Source organism: Anopheles stephensi, chromosome 3 (genome assembly GCF_013141755.1).
Source record: "Anopheles stephensi strain Indian chromosome 3, UCI_ANSTEP_V1.0, whole genome shotgun sequence".
Classification (NCBI taxonomy): Eukaryota; Metazoa; Arthropoda; class Insecta; order Diptera; family Culicidae; genus Anopheles; species Anopheles stephensi.
Window position 1 is genome coordinate 68,145,621 of NC_050203.1, and position 18,278 is coordinate 68,163,898.

The window sequence follows — 18,278 nt, forward strand, 5'->3', positions numbered from 1 at the left end:
TGGTCGTTTGCCTGATGCATTGTTTTGTTTCACAAGAGAATGCGTCGAGGCATTGGGCATTGGCGGGCTGTAAAGTGCAGTCCTATAAAATATTCCCTTGTCTCCCTATGAGTGATTCACAGTCGGAAACTCGGGAAGAATGCATTTTGTTTCATCAGCGAATTTTATTGCGCCGAACAGAAAGAAACCAACTTCAAGGAAGACCCTAGGAAGGACGGAAGTACCACATGAAGCGCGGTGAACAACAGTTTGTATTGTCCCACATACGCCCAAAGACGTGGAAGGGTTAAACGGAAAGTGTCTCCCGTAAATTTGGAAGATCGTGAGTGAAGCGCACTTGTAATGCAATGGTGCTGTGTGTGTTTACCTTTTGTCTGCACGAGTGGCTCTCCGTTTTTTAAAACAAACAGTCAGGCATCTTGAAGAAGAATACCTGTCGTTGCGAAAAAAATAAGTCGTCGTGGTGAAGAAAAGCTCAAACCAGTTTCGAGTGTTAATTTTTAACGCTGCATGTGTCTTTCAGTGAGTGAAAACATCATAGCAACCATTGGTGATCAACAAATTGTTCATTTGTCTGAAAATGTGATTGAGTGATTGTGTGCGTGTGTGTGTGTGTGTGATGTAGCCGTTGTAGCTGGTGTAGCTCCGTATCAATCAACGCACCTGTTTTGGGATTCTACGCACCGTTTGCCGCATCCAACGAGGACATACGACTAAAAATAGGTAAGAAAAGCTATCCGCTATGTTTTCCATGTACGGTGAAACAAGATCATAGTGGAGAAGGAGAAGTAGATCGTTGTTGATCACACACGTGCGATCAAAATTGGTGCTTAGGGCTGGGAACGAACGGATGTGGCGTCACTTTAAATGGCAAAGCTACATCAAAAAATGGTATTTGTTGATAAATATTTTATTGGCTGCGTCAATAACGCACACAAGCATCTTACTGTCGGTTATGGATGGTTGGTGTTAAATGGGAACAAAGCTCAGATAAATATTCAAGTTATGGCTTTAAAACCTCGAGATACCTTTGTCTGCAGTTGTAGGCTTGCTAGAAAAACTTTACACGTAGTTGGATTCGAGTCAGTCTTACGTACCGTGGAAAGGCCTGGATGGGATTCGATATCCGATCTCCGATCCGATCCGATCTTGCCGTGTGATGCCCGGCATCTTATCCCGGTTTAATTAAAGGCATAATCATTGCAAATACAGGGTAAGACTGATCCTTGTAATGCTTCACTCTTACAAGCATATCCACACACATGTTGCCGATGGTATGATGGATGTTGGCTTTTTGCTATTCTGGAGTCTGGAGTCTTTGTAGACGTTGGATTTGTAAGCAAAAACAAAAACAAGGACCTTTTTTATGTCCCCAAACCAATTGCATGCTTACGAGCCTTAGACAAGCAGGGGAAAGTGCGCTCTGGAAAAACCGTTTACATACCCCATTTGATATGATACACTAAGCAAGAGTCATGTCCGATCTTCCATCGGTAGAATCATGAGGAACAATTCGCTACACAAAATAAACGTAGCTAACTCTGTGACTACAAGCGAATAAAAGAGTGCGCCTGTGCGTTTATGTTTGCGCGATCGATCGTTGAGCATGTTAACAGCTGATCGATTACGTCAGCACTTGAACCATCGACTCGTTGAACAGTCATCCATCAAAGCGTACCAACACCATCACAATATCATCCTTGAAGGCCCAATTCGCCGGAATCAAACCTCTCGTCGAGAGACGGTCCGTCCCCGTGACGATCGCGTCAGAGCCACCCCATGTTGGCATTTTCTTCATCATGCATAGCTCGATCGCAAACGCAATCGAACCCGCATTAGTGGGATAATTGCCATTACACGATCGTGTGCGATGCAGGCTGAAACAGAAGACAACAAAATGCTGCTTACAAGATATTTAATAAACACTTCTTTGAAAAGATTACGCGTCGCGTGAGGAGGAGATTGTTGGCACCCGCTCTTTACAGGTGAACTCGTTTTGACGTTGCATTAGCGAGGTTTGCTTGCTGGTTGCGGGCCTAGAGGACTGCAATGCTACTGGCTGCTTATTTAATCGGTCAAAGATTCACCGCATTTACCGGTGTAACGTAACGCAAGGTGCTGTTCGTCTGGCTCATTCAAACATATCAAGGGGGCAAATTTCGAGCACGGGGCACGTTGAATGAAATGGTTTACGCAAAAGAATGCACCACAAAGCAAATGGTATTGAAACAATTACCTTACAAACATGATGATGATGCATCGTGTCGGTAGTGATAGTGAGAGAAAAATTATTTTTAGTTCCTAGAACGAAGAAAAGGGTTGTATTTTCTTATTTTCTTGAGAGTGACGAAACGCTTCTTAACCCAAGTGCCCAACTGATCGCGACCGAAACAATAGTGTTGAAACAGAACACTTACAGATTGTGCCAAATGGTCGCATGCTAGTGTGCTCGAGACGCGGCAAGCTGACTCTAAACTTAACGCTTAATTCATCCGTAATGGCATGTGATTAGTCATCGGAGTCTCGTGAAAAGGGAAGCATCTGTTAGTGGCTCGTTACGTGTTTGCCACCATCACTTAAACAGCTGCATTTTAGTATAATTTAAATTATATTCTTTGAATTATTTTGATTGTTGAGAGTTGAGAGAGAGAGAGAGGGATTGTTAAGAGTTGTTAAATGAAGACGTCTGCTCCATGGAATATGGCTTGTAATGGACATGATTTTCTTTCTTGGAAGCTATTCTGATATTTTTGAATTTTGAAGGGAATACAAAAAATCGGGACAAGTAATTAAAAAATATCAGAGAATGCACCAAAAAACCTCAAGACGATTCAAAATTTCTATAAGTAAAATCTGTAATCTTACCAACCTTAACCTTCACGGCTGATATTTGTGTATCAGCTAATTTAAAGCATGGCACGAATCGTCATTAGCCAGTATTAGTTCGGAAACAAAATCCAGCGTCGACAGAATTTAATCCACCGATTACTACTACCTCTTGCCTCACCAGTTTTAAGCTACCCCTAGTTACCACTCACGTTGACGTCGAAGTAAAACCAGCAAAATCTGACCAAAAAACGACGGTCGGTCGGTCGGGGTACGGTGCAATGCCAAATACAACCCAGCGGTCGTGGCCACTGTCATCCACCGAACCACAACCATCGTTAGAATGGTGCTCCCCTCCCCCCCTCCCTGCACCGACCATGTTCGGCCCATTTAGCTTCAACCACCAATCAAGGCCTAGTCAGGAATTCCCAGCCCAGGCTTAGTGTGTTGTTTTGTGGACAGCTAGTGGATGCGTCAGTTTAAACGGAGTTTGGGTGTTTTGGGTGGTAAAATGATCCTCCCAACTCCTCCCATTTAACACCATCAGCACTGCTGTGCGTACCGGCGGAAATAACAAAATTCGTTAATAATTACACAATTATATCCAGGTGTACATGTCGGTGGGTCTGAGGAAGTGGGGCAGAAAGTTAGGTGTTGGGTGTGATGATGAGCTAATGATGCATTGCGGGACTTGGGATGCCAGTGATAATGCACGGTTGAGTTAATGAGCATCAGCATAGGAGCAAAAAAAGAGCGAGCTAGGCTGAAACTGCCCAACAGGGATCAGCTGTAGTGACACAGAGCAGAATTAAAATAAAATATATTAGTTTAATGAATGGATGCGGTGTGCAGAAACTAACGAGCGCATTATGAGTGGCGAAACATATTGGTACCGAATACCGCCGCCTTGTTGGAGACGTCACATGGGACAATTTTTTTTATCTATTTTTCTATAATTTTTTACCAGTTTGTACCCCATTGTGAATCGTTAAAAATCGATGGATATTGAAGAGATAGGGAAGTTGCGCTTGAAGCACGTTTCTATTTGAAATATTTTTTTTGTTTCCAACAGTTAAAGAATTATATAGATAGGTAGAGACTAACATTTGGGTCTTTGGGCTTTTAAACTAAACATTGACTTAAAACCTCTTTAATGTTGGAGTGACTCAACTGAATTCGATGAGTTTATCGGAGCTTTTATTTTCTTTTCTAAAGCCCAAGACAGCGCACCACCCTGATTGGCCATAAGTTTTGCAACTGAAACGTGCCCGACAACGTGCTGGCCTAGTCTCAATTTAAAAAAACAGACCAAAACATGTCTCTTCCCCATTCTCAATTTACTACGCCATCGTTGACCGGAATTGGATTTGCACGGGTGTTGAATTACTGTACTGTCGTGTTTGGTTGCGTGAGTAAATTCAGCATTCCTCAGTACGGATTTGGTTTTGTGACTGACGTTCCACAACCGTCAGTGGTTAACTGCAGTAGCAACAACAACAACAACAAAAACACAGGCAAAGACAACACAATCCACCAACCGCCAACAGCCGAGCACATGTGCAATGCCGAAAGCAATTAAGGGGTAACGGTATTGCAAGCGACGATGAGATGGGCTTAAATTTCAACCGCATTTTGTGCCGCACCCTACGGACGACGATGTAACGTCTATACTGTAGAGGTTCAGTTTTTTTTTTGCTCGATTTAGTGAATTGGTATTATGCTCTTCGGTTGGTTGTGTCACCTTGGAATGCATTAGAAATTGCACCATGCATTGGGTGTAAGGGTTATGGTGCACTTGATGGAAGCCGTACTTTACTAATCGTTTACTTGCCAGAACAGGTTAAAGGTTATTTTCCGAATTTATGCAAACGGAATGATGCATCAAACGTAGTTTATAACTTCGTAACTTCATAAACGATAATCTAGCTGGAGAATTAAATCGTTCAAATGATCTACGACTTACCAGAGGGTCTTGGCCTTCAATTCCTGTCTTCTTTGGGTTGATGGCATCCGAATAGCTGGATTGTCAATTCTGAGGACGGAGTAACCTAGTCTGGATGTGTTTCAATACCCAAGTCCTGCCATGGGGAAGGTTAGCGCTACTGTCACTGGGTCACCAGACCTCTCCTTTTGATTCAATTTAAATTTAGAAGATATCCCAATAGTCAGAAACCTTCACGCCATCGATTCTACCATCATGTGTTCTGATACTTTTAAATGTTTGCTGGACTATTTGGAACTGATTGTTAATACGGTGAACAAGGTTTGAAGCTCATGCCCATCTTCTACCACTTGTAGGGGGAGGTTTTTGGGGCGTTTTTTACTCTTACTATTTTAGGATGGCGTATTGACGGTTTTGCTTTGGAGAAAGGCACGTACGTGCTTAACGGTTTAGCACAAGAACGAGCGGTACAAAGACTTTTCCGGTCTATTTCTATTCAGGAAGAAAGGGATGACGGAATACTTAGGGGTAGTAGTAAAGAGTATGATTTAAAACTACTCACTGCCTGAAGGCGCACTTCGTCAGTCAGCTGCTTACCTTAAAATTCAATTAAAACCTCTTCCAGAAATGGCTTGCACATTGCAAGTTCTTCTGGCAAAACCTGTAAGAACGGTTTGGCTGTCTCCAGAAAGGAGAAGCTATCAGGATATGCCTCACAATAAGCTAATATTTCGCTATAGTTTAAAGCTATTACCACTAACAAATCTTATATTGGAGTTCTTCGAATATTTTTGATTGTATAAAAGCAGTAACTATATTGATAAAGGTGTAATGTTTTATCCTTACTTGATGTTATTCAAAAGATGATGAACGTTTGGTTGGACGTTTTGACACAGGCTCATTCGAATCGTAAAAATCAGTCTACAATGTGTTTTACAAATATTTGCTTTAAAAAGAGCTACAGCATTGATAGGCAAACTGATCGGTAAAGTTTCTTCCGATCTTCGTTCGCATCATCTGGATCATTCCCGCAAAACCCAGCTTCGAGGTATCGCCAAAGCAAGTAGTGTTGCTCTTGCAATTAGCACATTGCGGTAGAGAGGAAAACAAGCTATAAGTGATGCTGCGTCTTAGAAGATACTATATCCTATCCGAGTCTCTATGTGTGTCAGCTGCGTTTTTTTCTTTCTTCTCTGTACTTGTTGCCGCCGTTTTTCCAGCTATAAGTGATGACGGTCGCGACCATGATCGTCACGATTGGTCGACCACTAAACGGGTTGTTGTTTACTCGGGCAATGTGACGAATCGTCGGCGACCGTCATGTCGCCGCTAGTGGAGAAATTAATCAAACGCTTTAAATCATTGCTCGAGTTGGCTTGGGGCGAGAAAGAGAGCAAAAAAGGGTTGTTTAAGTGATGTAGTAGTTGCACGATGCTTAAGGATCATGACTGTTTTCATCAGTGCCGCGAGCAGTCGTCGCTACGGGCAAGGTGGTGTTGTAATGCTATGTTCTTGAATTGAAATTCATTGTCGAGGCAGGTGACCTGAGTGATATTTGAGGTGGCATCGGTGGACAAACTGTAAATATCCATTTTGAAATTTTAATGTTTATTTGTTAACCAGTTAAATAAGGTTTAAAGAGACAAAACCCCGCTCGCCAGAAGTTTGTAGCAAAAAAGCATCACATCGATTCAAATGCATCCAAGCATTAAATTGCTTGCTCGCCGATACAGATGGCCAACGATGATGATCATGACTTATGGTGGTGTAAAATTAATTTGACACCCCACGGGGGGTAATACACGTGTCGGATAGATGGTGGGGAAAAAAATATGCTGATTTGTATAAAATTATTTGCCTAGATTGTTTCAAACAGAATCTGACAAAAAAAAAAAAAAATTCTGCAAAAGCAATAAGAGAAAGGATCCCAGTCAAAAACCACAACCCCTGTAATCGTTAAAGAGGGTAAAGATTGATGAAAACAAACGAGTTTTGAAGCGTTTTTCGATGAACGATGTGCATTATGATTGTCAACATTTTATATATTTCATTTGGTACCGAGCACTCGGCAATTTAAATCATACAATATGGTTCAAATCAGAGCACCGAGCCAAACTCCTAGAGTGATAAATGCTGATTAATTACAGAAATCTGTTCATAATTCGTTTGGTTGATTGCCTCATTTGATAACTACTATAAACCAATTTACCCCATCCCCGATGGAGCCATTTTTTTGCAACTCCAAACTTTAAATTAAACCAACTGCAACCCCACACGCAACACGATTGGGCCTACAAAATGCGCAAACATCATCAGATAAAGTCTCGGGTTGGTATGTGCGATGCACGTTGTGGAGATGAGTGGAATTTATATTTTTTGTTTCTATTCTTACTTAGTGTTTGTCTTTCACTCGACAATACGCATTTATATGCGCGTGAGAAACGGGGCAGTCAGCATATTTGTCATTGTAGCATCGCATCATCGATCGACATTTTTCAGGCAGCTGCAGAATGTGCACTACTACTGCACTGCTGTTTACGGTTGAAATGTTTACTGTATTATCCACTTGTGACGGGTTGAATTTTGTAGCTCGTCCCTCTTATAACCCACGGGCGCACATTTGAACGTGGTGGCGGATTAAGCTCTGTCGGAATGCCAATAGGGGATGGAAAAATGTTCATTTGGATGTGATAATATTTCTTCACATTTCGAAGGTGAATGTGTGATGTAAATACGGCCATTTTATGTTGCATTCCACTGGAGCATGATTTGAGTACGTTACAAAGCTTCGCTGGTGGATATGGAAGTCAATTGAATGAAACAGATTGGATTTTAAATATTTGTTAACTACTCATACCAACAGTTGTTATCTTCTTTTTTCCGTAGAAATGATTGATCCGAAAAAAATACCGACTGAAAATAACATAAAAAAATGAAAGGGAGTTCAAATACTTTTTGATTTAACCATATTACGATTATACTTTTGTTTTATTCAGTTTTTTTGTTTCAAATTTTCCTGCGTATTTTTCGTGCTTAAGGAGTAAATGTTATAAGTTATGTCTTTCCGCGTTGATGATTAATTTCTCTCATGCAATCAGTAATTATTACTATTTGTTACTGGGTTTCAGAATAGATTTTTCGTCGTTGGTTGCTGAATTTCCTGAAGGTTTTTGTGCTTTACTCTTTACTTTTTCCGTTTTCCGTGAATTACCGTCAGTTTTGGACGGTTTGGCCTTTGCTTTGGTTGACTTTTCCGGTGCGGACACTGCTTTCAGTTCCTTAACTTCCCGCCCTATAGTCGTGCTGCTTACGCGCAAACCGTGCTTCTCGTGCAACTTTTCTCCCAACACCCGGAGCGTTACTGTCCTGTCTGCCTCAAACCAACCGCGAATGCTTTCTATCGCTTCCGGGGACAGTGCCTTTGGGTGGTTGCCACCTCGCTTTTTAGCCTCAATCTGCCATGAGGTTTGGTATCGCTTAATGATACCGTAAACTGTCGATACTCGTATGTTAAGTATCTGGCCGATGGTAGCTGGTGTGGCACCGTTTTCGTACGCCGTCACAATACGTTCCCTATCGACATCGCTCGTAGTTTTCAGCTTACGCTTTGGCTTAGGTTGTGGCGCTTGCGCGGTGCTTTCGTTGGCACTCATGGCTGTTGGAGATTGGGATAAAAAGATTGCATTGAGTTAGAGGCGTTTTGTTGCAGACTGTTGTTTTACTTTAACTTACTTTATACTGCGCAGTATAAAATATTATGAATCGTATGGGCAGAAGGGGTGCGTCGTTGAAATGCGTATCGTGAATTGTCCTTAAACATAAACAAAAGGTAGGGATGGTTTAAAAACGGTTGATACGCGTCATATAATCGGGAAATAAATACCTGTATGCTGATTCCAAATGAAAAAATGCTCGCCGTCCACGGGAAGATCAATATTGTGATACGATTTACGGAGAGAAATGGTAAACAATAGTCAAGCATCCGCACAAAAACACTTTTTTGCCTGGTATGGCTGGTTTGAATTTTTCACTACCTGTGCGAATGCTGCCATTTGACAGGTGTGGATGTTGTTGGAGAATGTATACATTAATGGTTTCAATTCTTCAACTTGTGTTGTAAAACATAAATAATGAAAGTTTGATCTGTGTTATCAAATTAAACTATCAGATAGCACCAGTTTAATGTTTATTTCCATCAAATAAAATCTTCTAATTTCATTTGTCTCGCAATATCATAATAAACTTTCCAAATCAATTGTAAAAACTTCAACGAAAACTTAGTCAACTCTATGAATGTGTGCTATAAACAATAAATTTGAACGTTTTTACGGTTACAAATATCGTTTCATTGCTTTATTTAAAAAATAACTCCAACCACATTTTCTTTTCTTGGTTTTGTGATAAGAAATTTACATTACATTGCAATTAATAAAAAATGTGCCTCGTGTATTACTAATTACTACTAATGTCATGCTATAAACTTCGAGTAAATAATGAAATTCACATCTGCCATCAGTTGTTTGGTACTATAACCTCGACAGAATTTGGCATTTCTGCCTTCCTTGACTTGATTTTTAAATACTTCTTTTAAAAATTTAAGTAATTAAACGCAATTTTTTACTATTTTATGTATCCGGTAAAGCATTATCATCCCTGCATATGGTATATATTTCTTTTATAAGGCTAATTTGATGAGTGTTTCCTAACCACAGCACCAACTGTCGGTCAGAATAAATTTACCTGAAACCCACAAATCGCTCAACCCTGATTATGCAGCCCATCGGTAACGTATCAGTGTACTCTCGTTTCCGGAATGCTGGGCGAGGAGCAGACAGCCATTCGTCTGCTTAGCACAGCACGGTGAGGATTAGTAAAAAATATGGGATTTCCCATCCCCCATGCCAATCTACCTATTTCCCAACCCCAAAGCCTCATATCACTGGCATGGAAGTGTATGGATTCCAGGCGAACAATGAAATTGGCGTTCTAAATATTGATTTCAGCTGGATTTCATAAACATTATACTGCCACGTACGAGGTGTTTCATCGCGAAAAAAAATGGTAAAATCAAATGAGGCACATTATCACATTTGGCGGTCGGTCGGTTGGTCGGGTGGTAGCGGGAGAATTCAACAAACTTTTGAATGATTTTCCGAATCACATAAACCGAAAAAGAAGCTTGAAATGCAGCCACCGGTGCAGGGATGGTAGGGTGTGCCAGGAAGGTTTTTGTTTTCGCGCATAAATAAAGCGAACTGGCGAACACGTTGGTGTGCAGTTCGGTTGCAGCGTTGCATTCAGCAGTGAAAATGGTTTCTATGCAAACGAGCTACGTTCTCTCGGGCAGTGATGCACACGTACTGGCAAGCATGTGCGTAAATGATTTCCACACAGGGCAGATTTAGAATGTTCGATCGGTTTGAATTCTAGGTTTGGTAGGTGGGACGGGAACGGAAATAAAGGACGACGTGGAAATGCGAATAGACAGAGAGGGCAACGACCAGGCGGTGGTAAGATTATGGGATCGATGGGAATCGGAACGGATTGGCATGGCATGGGAAACGGTGCAAATGAAACATAAATACGAGCGCCAGAGCATAAATTTAAATTTCTATAACACGAATAAATTCTGAATCAATGATCATTTGTTTCCATTTATATTGGAACCCCGGTGGCTTGAGAGTCACTGGGAAAGGAAGGTTGGGCAGGGTAAGGAAAAGGGCAAGGATGTGGACAAACGTTGATAGAATTGAAATGTTCGTCGCTTTCTCGCCCTTTCAACACATTTATCGTCCGTTTATCATTCTCACCCAGCGGCAGCGGCAGTTTTATATTCTGTTTCGTTTTCTCATTTCTGCTCATTTTCGGTGTGTGATAGTTTTTGCTATTTCAATGTTTAATGCTCAAAGCACTTTTACCAAAAATGTGCTTCCGTGCATGTGCCCTTTTTCACAGGCAGTCGGAAGGGTTTTTTTCCGTTGGCATGATCCCGCTCTTTACAAACGAATTGATTTTGCCTATGCATATGATTTCTTGTGCCGGGGTTTTGGTTTCCTAAAATTAGGAAAAAAAAAGATTATGAATTTTTCCAACCCTGCGCGTCCAAGTTTGTATAGGAGGGAGGTTTTATTCAAAAAATGAAATTTTATTCAATCACACCATGTGTTTGGTTTTCACGGGTTCTGAGCGCACATTCGCACGATCTTAGGCGGTTCACCATTTTTCTGTTAATATTTGATATACTTTTGGGACGAAAGTTAAGGCCGGGGAAGGTATGTAGTTAGTGCAGAAATAGTACATTGAATTTGAGTTAAAGGTTGAGGTAAGTTGGGTAAGGTGCACCAGCTGCGCCAGAATGATCCCAGCAAGAGTTCCTCGAACTCAATCACAAAATTTGCATCACCTCCAGAAGTGTGATTCTTTACTTTCCGTACAATCGACCAATTTGGCAATGCATCGAATTCTCCGGAACAGACAAAGCCAAAAGTGATGTTTTGCGAAGGATGCAGTACTACTCACCTACTTTCAATTTGGACTATCCCATCGAAAACTCTGATGGCCAAAACTGCTACCGGGTAAATAATGTGGCTTCGGTGTTTGCGCTGCAATACATCGCCCGGTTCTACTGAATTTAGATGTTCGATTGCAAAACAATCGACTTTGAATTTGTGTGTTGACGTGATCGAGCATGGTGTTGCTAGCAAGTAGATTTCGGAGAAGTAAGGTGGCAGGTTAGTTTACAGGGACTCTATTCCGGAGAAGTTATTACAATTCTAATTACAGTGGGCAAATGCTTTAGATATGAATTTTGTGAGTTATAAATCACAATTGTATGCTATTAATATCTTCCCGGCGAATTTTTCACCTACTATCTACGGTCGAATGTTGTTTGTTTTGCTTAAAAGTCACTACGTTAACATGTAAATCAAAGTGATGGTAATATTGCTTAGCCAATGAAATTTGACTTGCTACTTCCAGGTAGAACTTTTAATTTAATTAAATTATAAACTATTAAACTCACTTCTAGAATTTGTAGAATGTACCTTACAATAAAAAAGACCAATGTAAGAAAGCGGTTTAAAAATTTATCAACATTGTACTCAAATATTGTCTCAGATTCTTGTGGAGTCCTTCGGTAGTTAACTATGAATATAACCAGGATTGTCATAAGGTTTGTACTTCTTTTTGAGCCTTGACGATTTATTGCTATTTCGTTGTCGATGCAGAATGATAGGACAAGGTCCTCCGATAGAGATTTGTCCAAAAATGTTCTATTGATCGCTGCTGAGGTTAGCTAAGAGTTTTTTGGTTCAAAGATCAATCTTCAAAGGTGAGCGATTTAGTCATAGAGCGACATTGACTCAAAGTCATGGACGCTGAATTTAGGTTAACCATGTCCGCCTTGTCCAGGATATTCATCGCTGTTTGAAAGGGTTTTGTTGACAATGCCAAGGTTTTCCTCATCAGTACCGAAATCTATCCCTCGAGACGTTACTGTCTCGTTCTCAAGAAGTGATATATGAGCTCAGGATGTGCCAACTTGGAAGCTGCGGAAAATGTATCCATAGCTGCTCTGAAGGTTATTACAACGCTACAACATTTCGACGGTCTTCAACTAATATGGTACAGTCCGTCAAATGCCAACGGACATTTGGGTGGAATGCAAGGGGACTAGGTCATCGAATAAAAAAATCAAATTATTCTTCTGTCTTTTCCTGGTTGGCGTTAACCAGTTCCAGTAAAAAAAAATTAACACCAAAAATGCCTTGAAAAATACAAACTGACATCATAGTACAACAGTTCGTCGCGATTCAAACGTCTTCATGCATCGCCCAAATTTGCTCCCGTGCATTTGCCTCGGGCTATTTTTTTTTACTTTTCCACACTCCATCATCTCTTATAAGCGTCTGTCTGTATTTACAAATCGCTCGTACCGGATAATGTTTTTCTGCGAATAATTATCACCATGCCGTCCCGAAGTAGGTGCTTACCATATTCGGCTGCCAAACTCTCCTAGGCAGACGGTCGCCAGTGTGTGGGAGTGCGATCATACCGTCTAGCGGCTTGAGACGTCGCGATTAAAGAGCTTCGAACGCTTCGTTTCTATTATATGTCCGACCGAAAGACACCCACCCGGTATGGTTCACCGTACCCGCCAACCCAAGTGCTGTTGGCCTCTTTCAAGGTAACGCAAGGCGTCAATGCTAATGTAGTTGGCTCGTCACAGAGCGAGAGCAGCGTCCATTACGACTGCTGCTGCTGCACGGTTGGTATTTCGTGCGGCAGGACTTTTGGGAGCTGGGTACCTTACGATGCCAAGGAAGCGGGGAGGGCCGTTGGAGCATGCCCTTTTGCTGCATTCCTCGCAACGAGCATAACATAAACCTTCGGTCGGTCGGCCTCACCGTGTGGTTGAAATCATCAACAACAACGACCAGCAACGCCGAAAGACAAACATCAACTCCGGTGGTGTGGTGCGAGGGCAATCCATCAGCATTATAGCTTCCATTACCTCTCGACGTGCAGCGACGTGCAACGCGAGCAATGTTTCTTTAGCAAATGGCTGCATGTGTAACAAGGTTTTGGGCCAAATAAATGGTGTAGTAATGCGCGGCCGAATCGAAAGCGCAATGGATCAGGTGGATAGCATGAGGGGTCAAACAGACAGACAGGCGGATTTTCACCATACACTTAGCTTGGGACATTAAGAGAAATAGTAGTGTATAGTTCTTTTGTTTCTTAATCTTTTGCTTTATTTAGAAACAAGGTTTCCATCAAGCGTCAGCATCGATTGAACCATGCTGGCTTTGTAGTAGCTCCACGTGCTCCACGGTAAACATTCGCAACGCCGCACGCTCGAGCGATGGATTTGTTTAGGTTTGCAAAAGGCGCACGGCCGTGGCATAGCGCGCGCGTACCGGCTTCTCCATGAATTACCGGAAACGCGGGCCGTGGAATTCAAGTTCAAGTTCGTCGTGGCATGAAGGAAATGTGTCGTCGGGGTGGTGTGTGCGAACCAAGAACGAAAAAAAAACGTGGGCGCTAATCTAAGGAAAAGAACAATAAGGCCAGGGCTTCGTCTGCTGTTCGGCATCGCATTATAAGGTGGGAATTTCCCACACAATTAGAGTGGTGTGAAAATTATGATAATGGCGGTGTGTTTTTCCCCTAGAATTGCATTGCTGTGACGGTGACCTAGTGGGCCCGGTTGGACCGTTCCGCCCTTAAGTACTGCGTAGTTTTGCAATAGGGCACCATGATAGCCAATAAATCCTACGCTGTGATTTTCTACTCAAGTGCACTAGCTCATGTTCAGGGGCTTCTGCTCGGTAGCTGACGCTCGTAGGTGGCCCAAAGTGGTGCTCAAACATTCGGGATCAATATGCGAATCGTTTCTAGAGCGCGCAGTGGAAATGTTTCATTAATAAGAGCCATCCATTGAAAGGTCCGATTCTGGTGCACCAATGCCCTTAGTCACCTGCGAATGCAGGACCACTCATGCGAATATGCGAGCATGGGAGGTGAGATATTTATTTTTAATGTGTTCATTTTCCAACGGCTAGTGCCGTAAGCGCGCTGTTGTTGCTCCGATCGAAAAGTTGGGTTGCGCTCTCGGCTTTGGAATAAAGCCTTTTTGGGGGGTGGGGGTTGCTACCTCTCAGAGTCCTTGGACATGTGCTCTGGATACCTGCTCTGGGTGGACGTAAGTGTTAAAAAATTTAAGTCCATTAAATCAACATTAAAAGCGCGGGTGTTCCGGTCGGTTCCTGGTGCAATGCAAAGTACTTAGGACGATATCAGAGTCGCGCAACGGGTCGTGATGGTTTGAATTTGACGTTTACCTGGCCGTTAATGAGTGCAGTTGAGCATGCACGCGAGGAAAAACACTTGACCAGCCTAAACGTACGGGGGAGTTGATTAAAATTGTACAATCACGTCGCAAATAATTGCTGTGTGGCGAAGCTTTCGTTCTGCAAACAGAGACCGGTGAGGATTAGGATGAGGATTTTTTGCTTTGTAGCAGGTGCGATGGAATGGGGAACGGATTTAGATAAATTGATGATTTTATCCGATTGAAAAGGTATGTCCACATTGCTAAACACTTCATGCATGGTATTTCGGTTTCGATGCGTACCTTTTGTATTTCTGTGTGAGTTGATACTGTACAAGTGACGGTTAATGGTCTGCTGAACAGAATGCAGTTGGTCCTGGGGCATAGGAATCAATAACTAAGCTGTATAATATTTCGAAGGATATCACATAAAATCATACAGAAAATTTATAAATGTTAAATAAACGACGTAATTAAGCTTTTAAATATTTCCCACAATATTAAGCGACAGTCAAGGAAGATTCTAGCGTATGTCCACACGACTTCCAACAGTATCCAACAGTAACAGTAACACTTCTAGTTGCAATGGTTAAGCTGAACTTTATCATTTCATACTTTAGACCCAAGAGGTCAAGCATCCGTCCATATCATGCATAGCAGACTTGTCGGAATTATAAAACAATACAACCGCTTTGCGGTCTTGGCCTGCTGCAACAATCCTCGATACCGCTCACGGTTTAGCGCCGTCGTCTGCCAATCCGTTATCCCGGCTCACGCCTCCTCTGTCCGTGTGGACGGCCTTAAAGGATTTTACGGGCTGGGTCGTCCGGTGTCATTCTCATGACGTGACCAGCCCACCGGAGCCTGGCGAGTCTAATTCGTTGCACGATGGTGAGACCATCGTACAGCTTGTAGAGCTCGTCATTGTAGCGGCTCCTCCATTGTCCTTCCACTCATACGGGGCCAAAAATCCTTCTGAGCATCTTCCTCTCGAACGCGGCTAAGAGGGCTTCGTCAGTCTTGGACAGAGTCCATGTCTCAGAGGCGTATGTGAGTACTGGGACTATAAATGTTCTGTACAATCCCAGCTTCGTCCGTCGCGACAGGTATTTAGAGTGGAGAAGTTTCCTCAGGCTGTAGTATGACCGGTTGGCAGCCAGCACCCTTGCGCGTAGCTCAACATCAAGGTTGTTGTCGGTGCTGACTTTTGACCCCAGATAGGTGTAGTCTTGGACGTTTCTGTACATCACCCCTGCGTCAATCATTGTTTGTTAGCAGGGCCGCTGGTGGTGCCACCATCATTTTGAATTTCGCTTCGTTAATCTCCAACCCGATGTTCTGTGAGGCACGCTCGATCCTTTGATAAGCTTCTGCTACATAGGAGAGCTTCAAACCAATGATGTCTATGTCATCAGCGTATGCCAGTATCTGGATTGACTTATAGGCTTAGGCCCATCTCTCTGGCGCAGGCCCTTGGTGGTAGCAAAGGGCCCAGAGAGTTTTCCATCCACCTTCACCTGGCATGTGATGTTGGCCATTGTCATTCTTACAAGCCTGGTAAGCTTGGCCGGGCTTCCAAAAGAGCTCATTGCGTCGTACAGTTTTAGCCTGGCAATGCTGTCATATGCGGCTTTAAAATCAATGAAGAGATGGTAGGAGTGGATCTGCTGCTCCGCCATCTTCGCCAAAATTTGCCGCATCGTGAAAATGGACAGCTAGCAGGATAACTAGACTACGGCCGTCCTGGAAATTGTGGTAAAATTTTAGTACCTTCTTTTTTTTTAATTTTTGTTTTAAAAGAAGATTCAAAACTTCGTGAAGTATGTTATTTTATCAAGAATATCGGCCCGAATGAATATCTTTTAGTACTAATAATTTTGTATGTCTTGTTCCTGCTAGATTGTGTTGCTTTAGATTTGTTGTTATCAAACTTAAAGCGTACTGAACAGCGGTTCTATGTTACCAGTCTGAAAGCTGTGAGCCTAACATTCGCTCTGGGATAAAAACCCCGGGGAACAATTTTCCCTGCGCTGACTAACAGACTGTGTTAATCGGACCGTCGACAGACAGGACGCTCTGGGTTGTGAAGGTAATTTCCGCAATGAACATTTTAAAATATACATCATACAAACCGTTTGCCGTCCGGGTCCGTCCGGGTCACTCGGCATACCGGGCCAAACGGCAGGGGGGAGGTGGTGGACTGTGTTAATCGAAGTCCTGTTTCCAGCAGTTTCACCCGTTTAATTCATGTTTGCAATGCATTTCGCGTTGCGGCGTACAATTATACGGCCATCGAAACACAGGTCGGCGTGAATACATATATTTTTGGCAGTGTTGTTGCGGCGATGACAAAAAAGGGTGTGTGTGTGTGTGTTTGTGTCACACCGCTTTTTGTTGGGGAGAAGGTACGCCTTTGTGCTCCACTTCCGGAAGCGGAAATGTTCAGCCATATTGTTGAATTGTGCCACGGGTGCACCGGCAGTGGTGACTCCGGCGACTCCACCAAAGAGCCGCTCGCCTGTAGGCCTCATTCCTGCTGTGCTGCTGTTTTCTCGCGTGGGGTCCATTTGCGTTTTGCGGTGATTGCACCGAGAGTTGTGCTGCCAGTGCTTCTGGTTTTAATGAAAACATTAAAATTTCACATGCATAATTAATAATTATAATTAATATATTCATAATTTTATTTCAACTGAACGCGGGCGGAGCATATTTTACTCCGGGTGTTGGCAGCAGCAGCAGCGTGTGGGCTTCCAGTGTGTCATTCTTTTCATCGCAGTTATTATTATTGTTATTATAGTTACAGCGAAAGCATATGCCGGCGATTGGTTTTCGGTGCTGGTTTCAGGTGTGACCGGTAAGGACCCGATGCACGCACAGTGGCTAATTCTGGGGGGGATGGTCAAAGTTGATGTTGTGCTTTCGTTGACATTTTTTCGTCGTTATCTTTAGTTGGTCGTTGGTTTTATTTAATGTATGTTTTTACTGCAATACTGCAAAATTGTTAACCCATTAAAGAATCTTTATAGTTAATTTCAATCACTTTCACATTTATGTTTCTAATTATTTTTCTAATCCATTAAATTTTTGAAGCCCTTTGACAATTTTCAAATGGCTGCCCTGTATATGCACCTAATGTGTACGAAGCTTGAAGCACTGAAATCTGAAAATTCAATTTCAATTAGAAGTGCACACCTTCCAAGTGTGCATTTATGGTCAACGGTGGTGCAAAGGGCGCTGCGGTTCGCCTGGTACAAATTGAGCGATAAATAAACAAACTATCCTTTTATGCGGGCACACATCCGGAGGTTTGTGCCCGGTGGTGGCAGTGTCCATTTCGTATGCACTGGTTGGCCGCAGTATTTGCAACCGGCCAGCCAGCCAGCCAGCCCATGTGCGCATGGTGCAGGTGTCGTTATCGTCGTCCCCGAAAATGCACTTACACTTGCCGAACGAACTTGCTCGGGAACCAACCATGGCAGGAACCGTGTGGATGGTGACGTGGTTTTAGGAAAAATAAATGAGCATAAAAGCAAACAACAGGCAGATGTGTCAGGTGCAGGTGGAGCACATGTGGTCCACAGAGCGGAAGTTGACCGTAACGGGTTATCAAACTGACATCAAGCATTAGTTCGATCCGGGGACCGCTGCATGTGGTACCACCGTTTAAAGCGAGGCCTT

At 42.7% G+C, this 18,278-nt stretch overlaps 2 protein-coding genes across 5 annotated transcripts in view; one reads left to right on the forward strand and one right to left on the reverse strand.

The window, feature by feature from the left end:
• LOC118512726 overlaps nt 1-18,278 on the forward strand; it is a 31,421-nt gene that overhangs the window by 849 nt on the left and 12,294 nt on the right. For 2 of the 3 annotated variants that reach the window (XM_036057582.1, XM_036057583.1), the window contains exon 2: nt 524-723. The gene's annotated coding sequence lies outside the window, so the exon portion shown is untranslated. The remainder of the gene's footprint in view (nt 1-523; nt 724-18,278) is intronic. The other variant, XM_036057584.1, reaches the window with a different exon arrangement.
• On the reverse strand, nt 7,721-8,822 carry LOC118512727. 2 transcript variants are annotated; one of them, XM_036057587.1, is made up of 3 exons: nt 8,652-8,822; nt 8,501-8,579; nt 7,721-8,423 (listed from the first exon to the last, which is right to left on the reverse strand). In XM_036057587.1, the coding sequence occupies exon 3, from the start codon at nt 8,419-8,421 to the stop codon at nt 7,876-7,878; it is 546 nt and encodes a 181-aa protein (XP_035913480.1). In that variant the 5' UTR covers nt 8,422-8,423; nt 8,501-8,579; nt 8,652-8,822; the 3' UTR covers nt 7,721-7,875. The 2 variants fall into 2 exon arrangements, with proteins under 2 accessions (XP_035913480.1, XP_035913481.1); XM_036057588.1 differs by lacking the exon at nt 8,501-8,579 and having other exon boundaries at nt 8,652-8,809.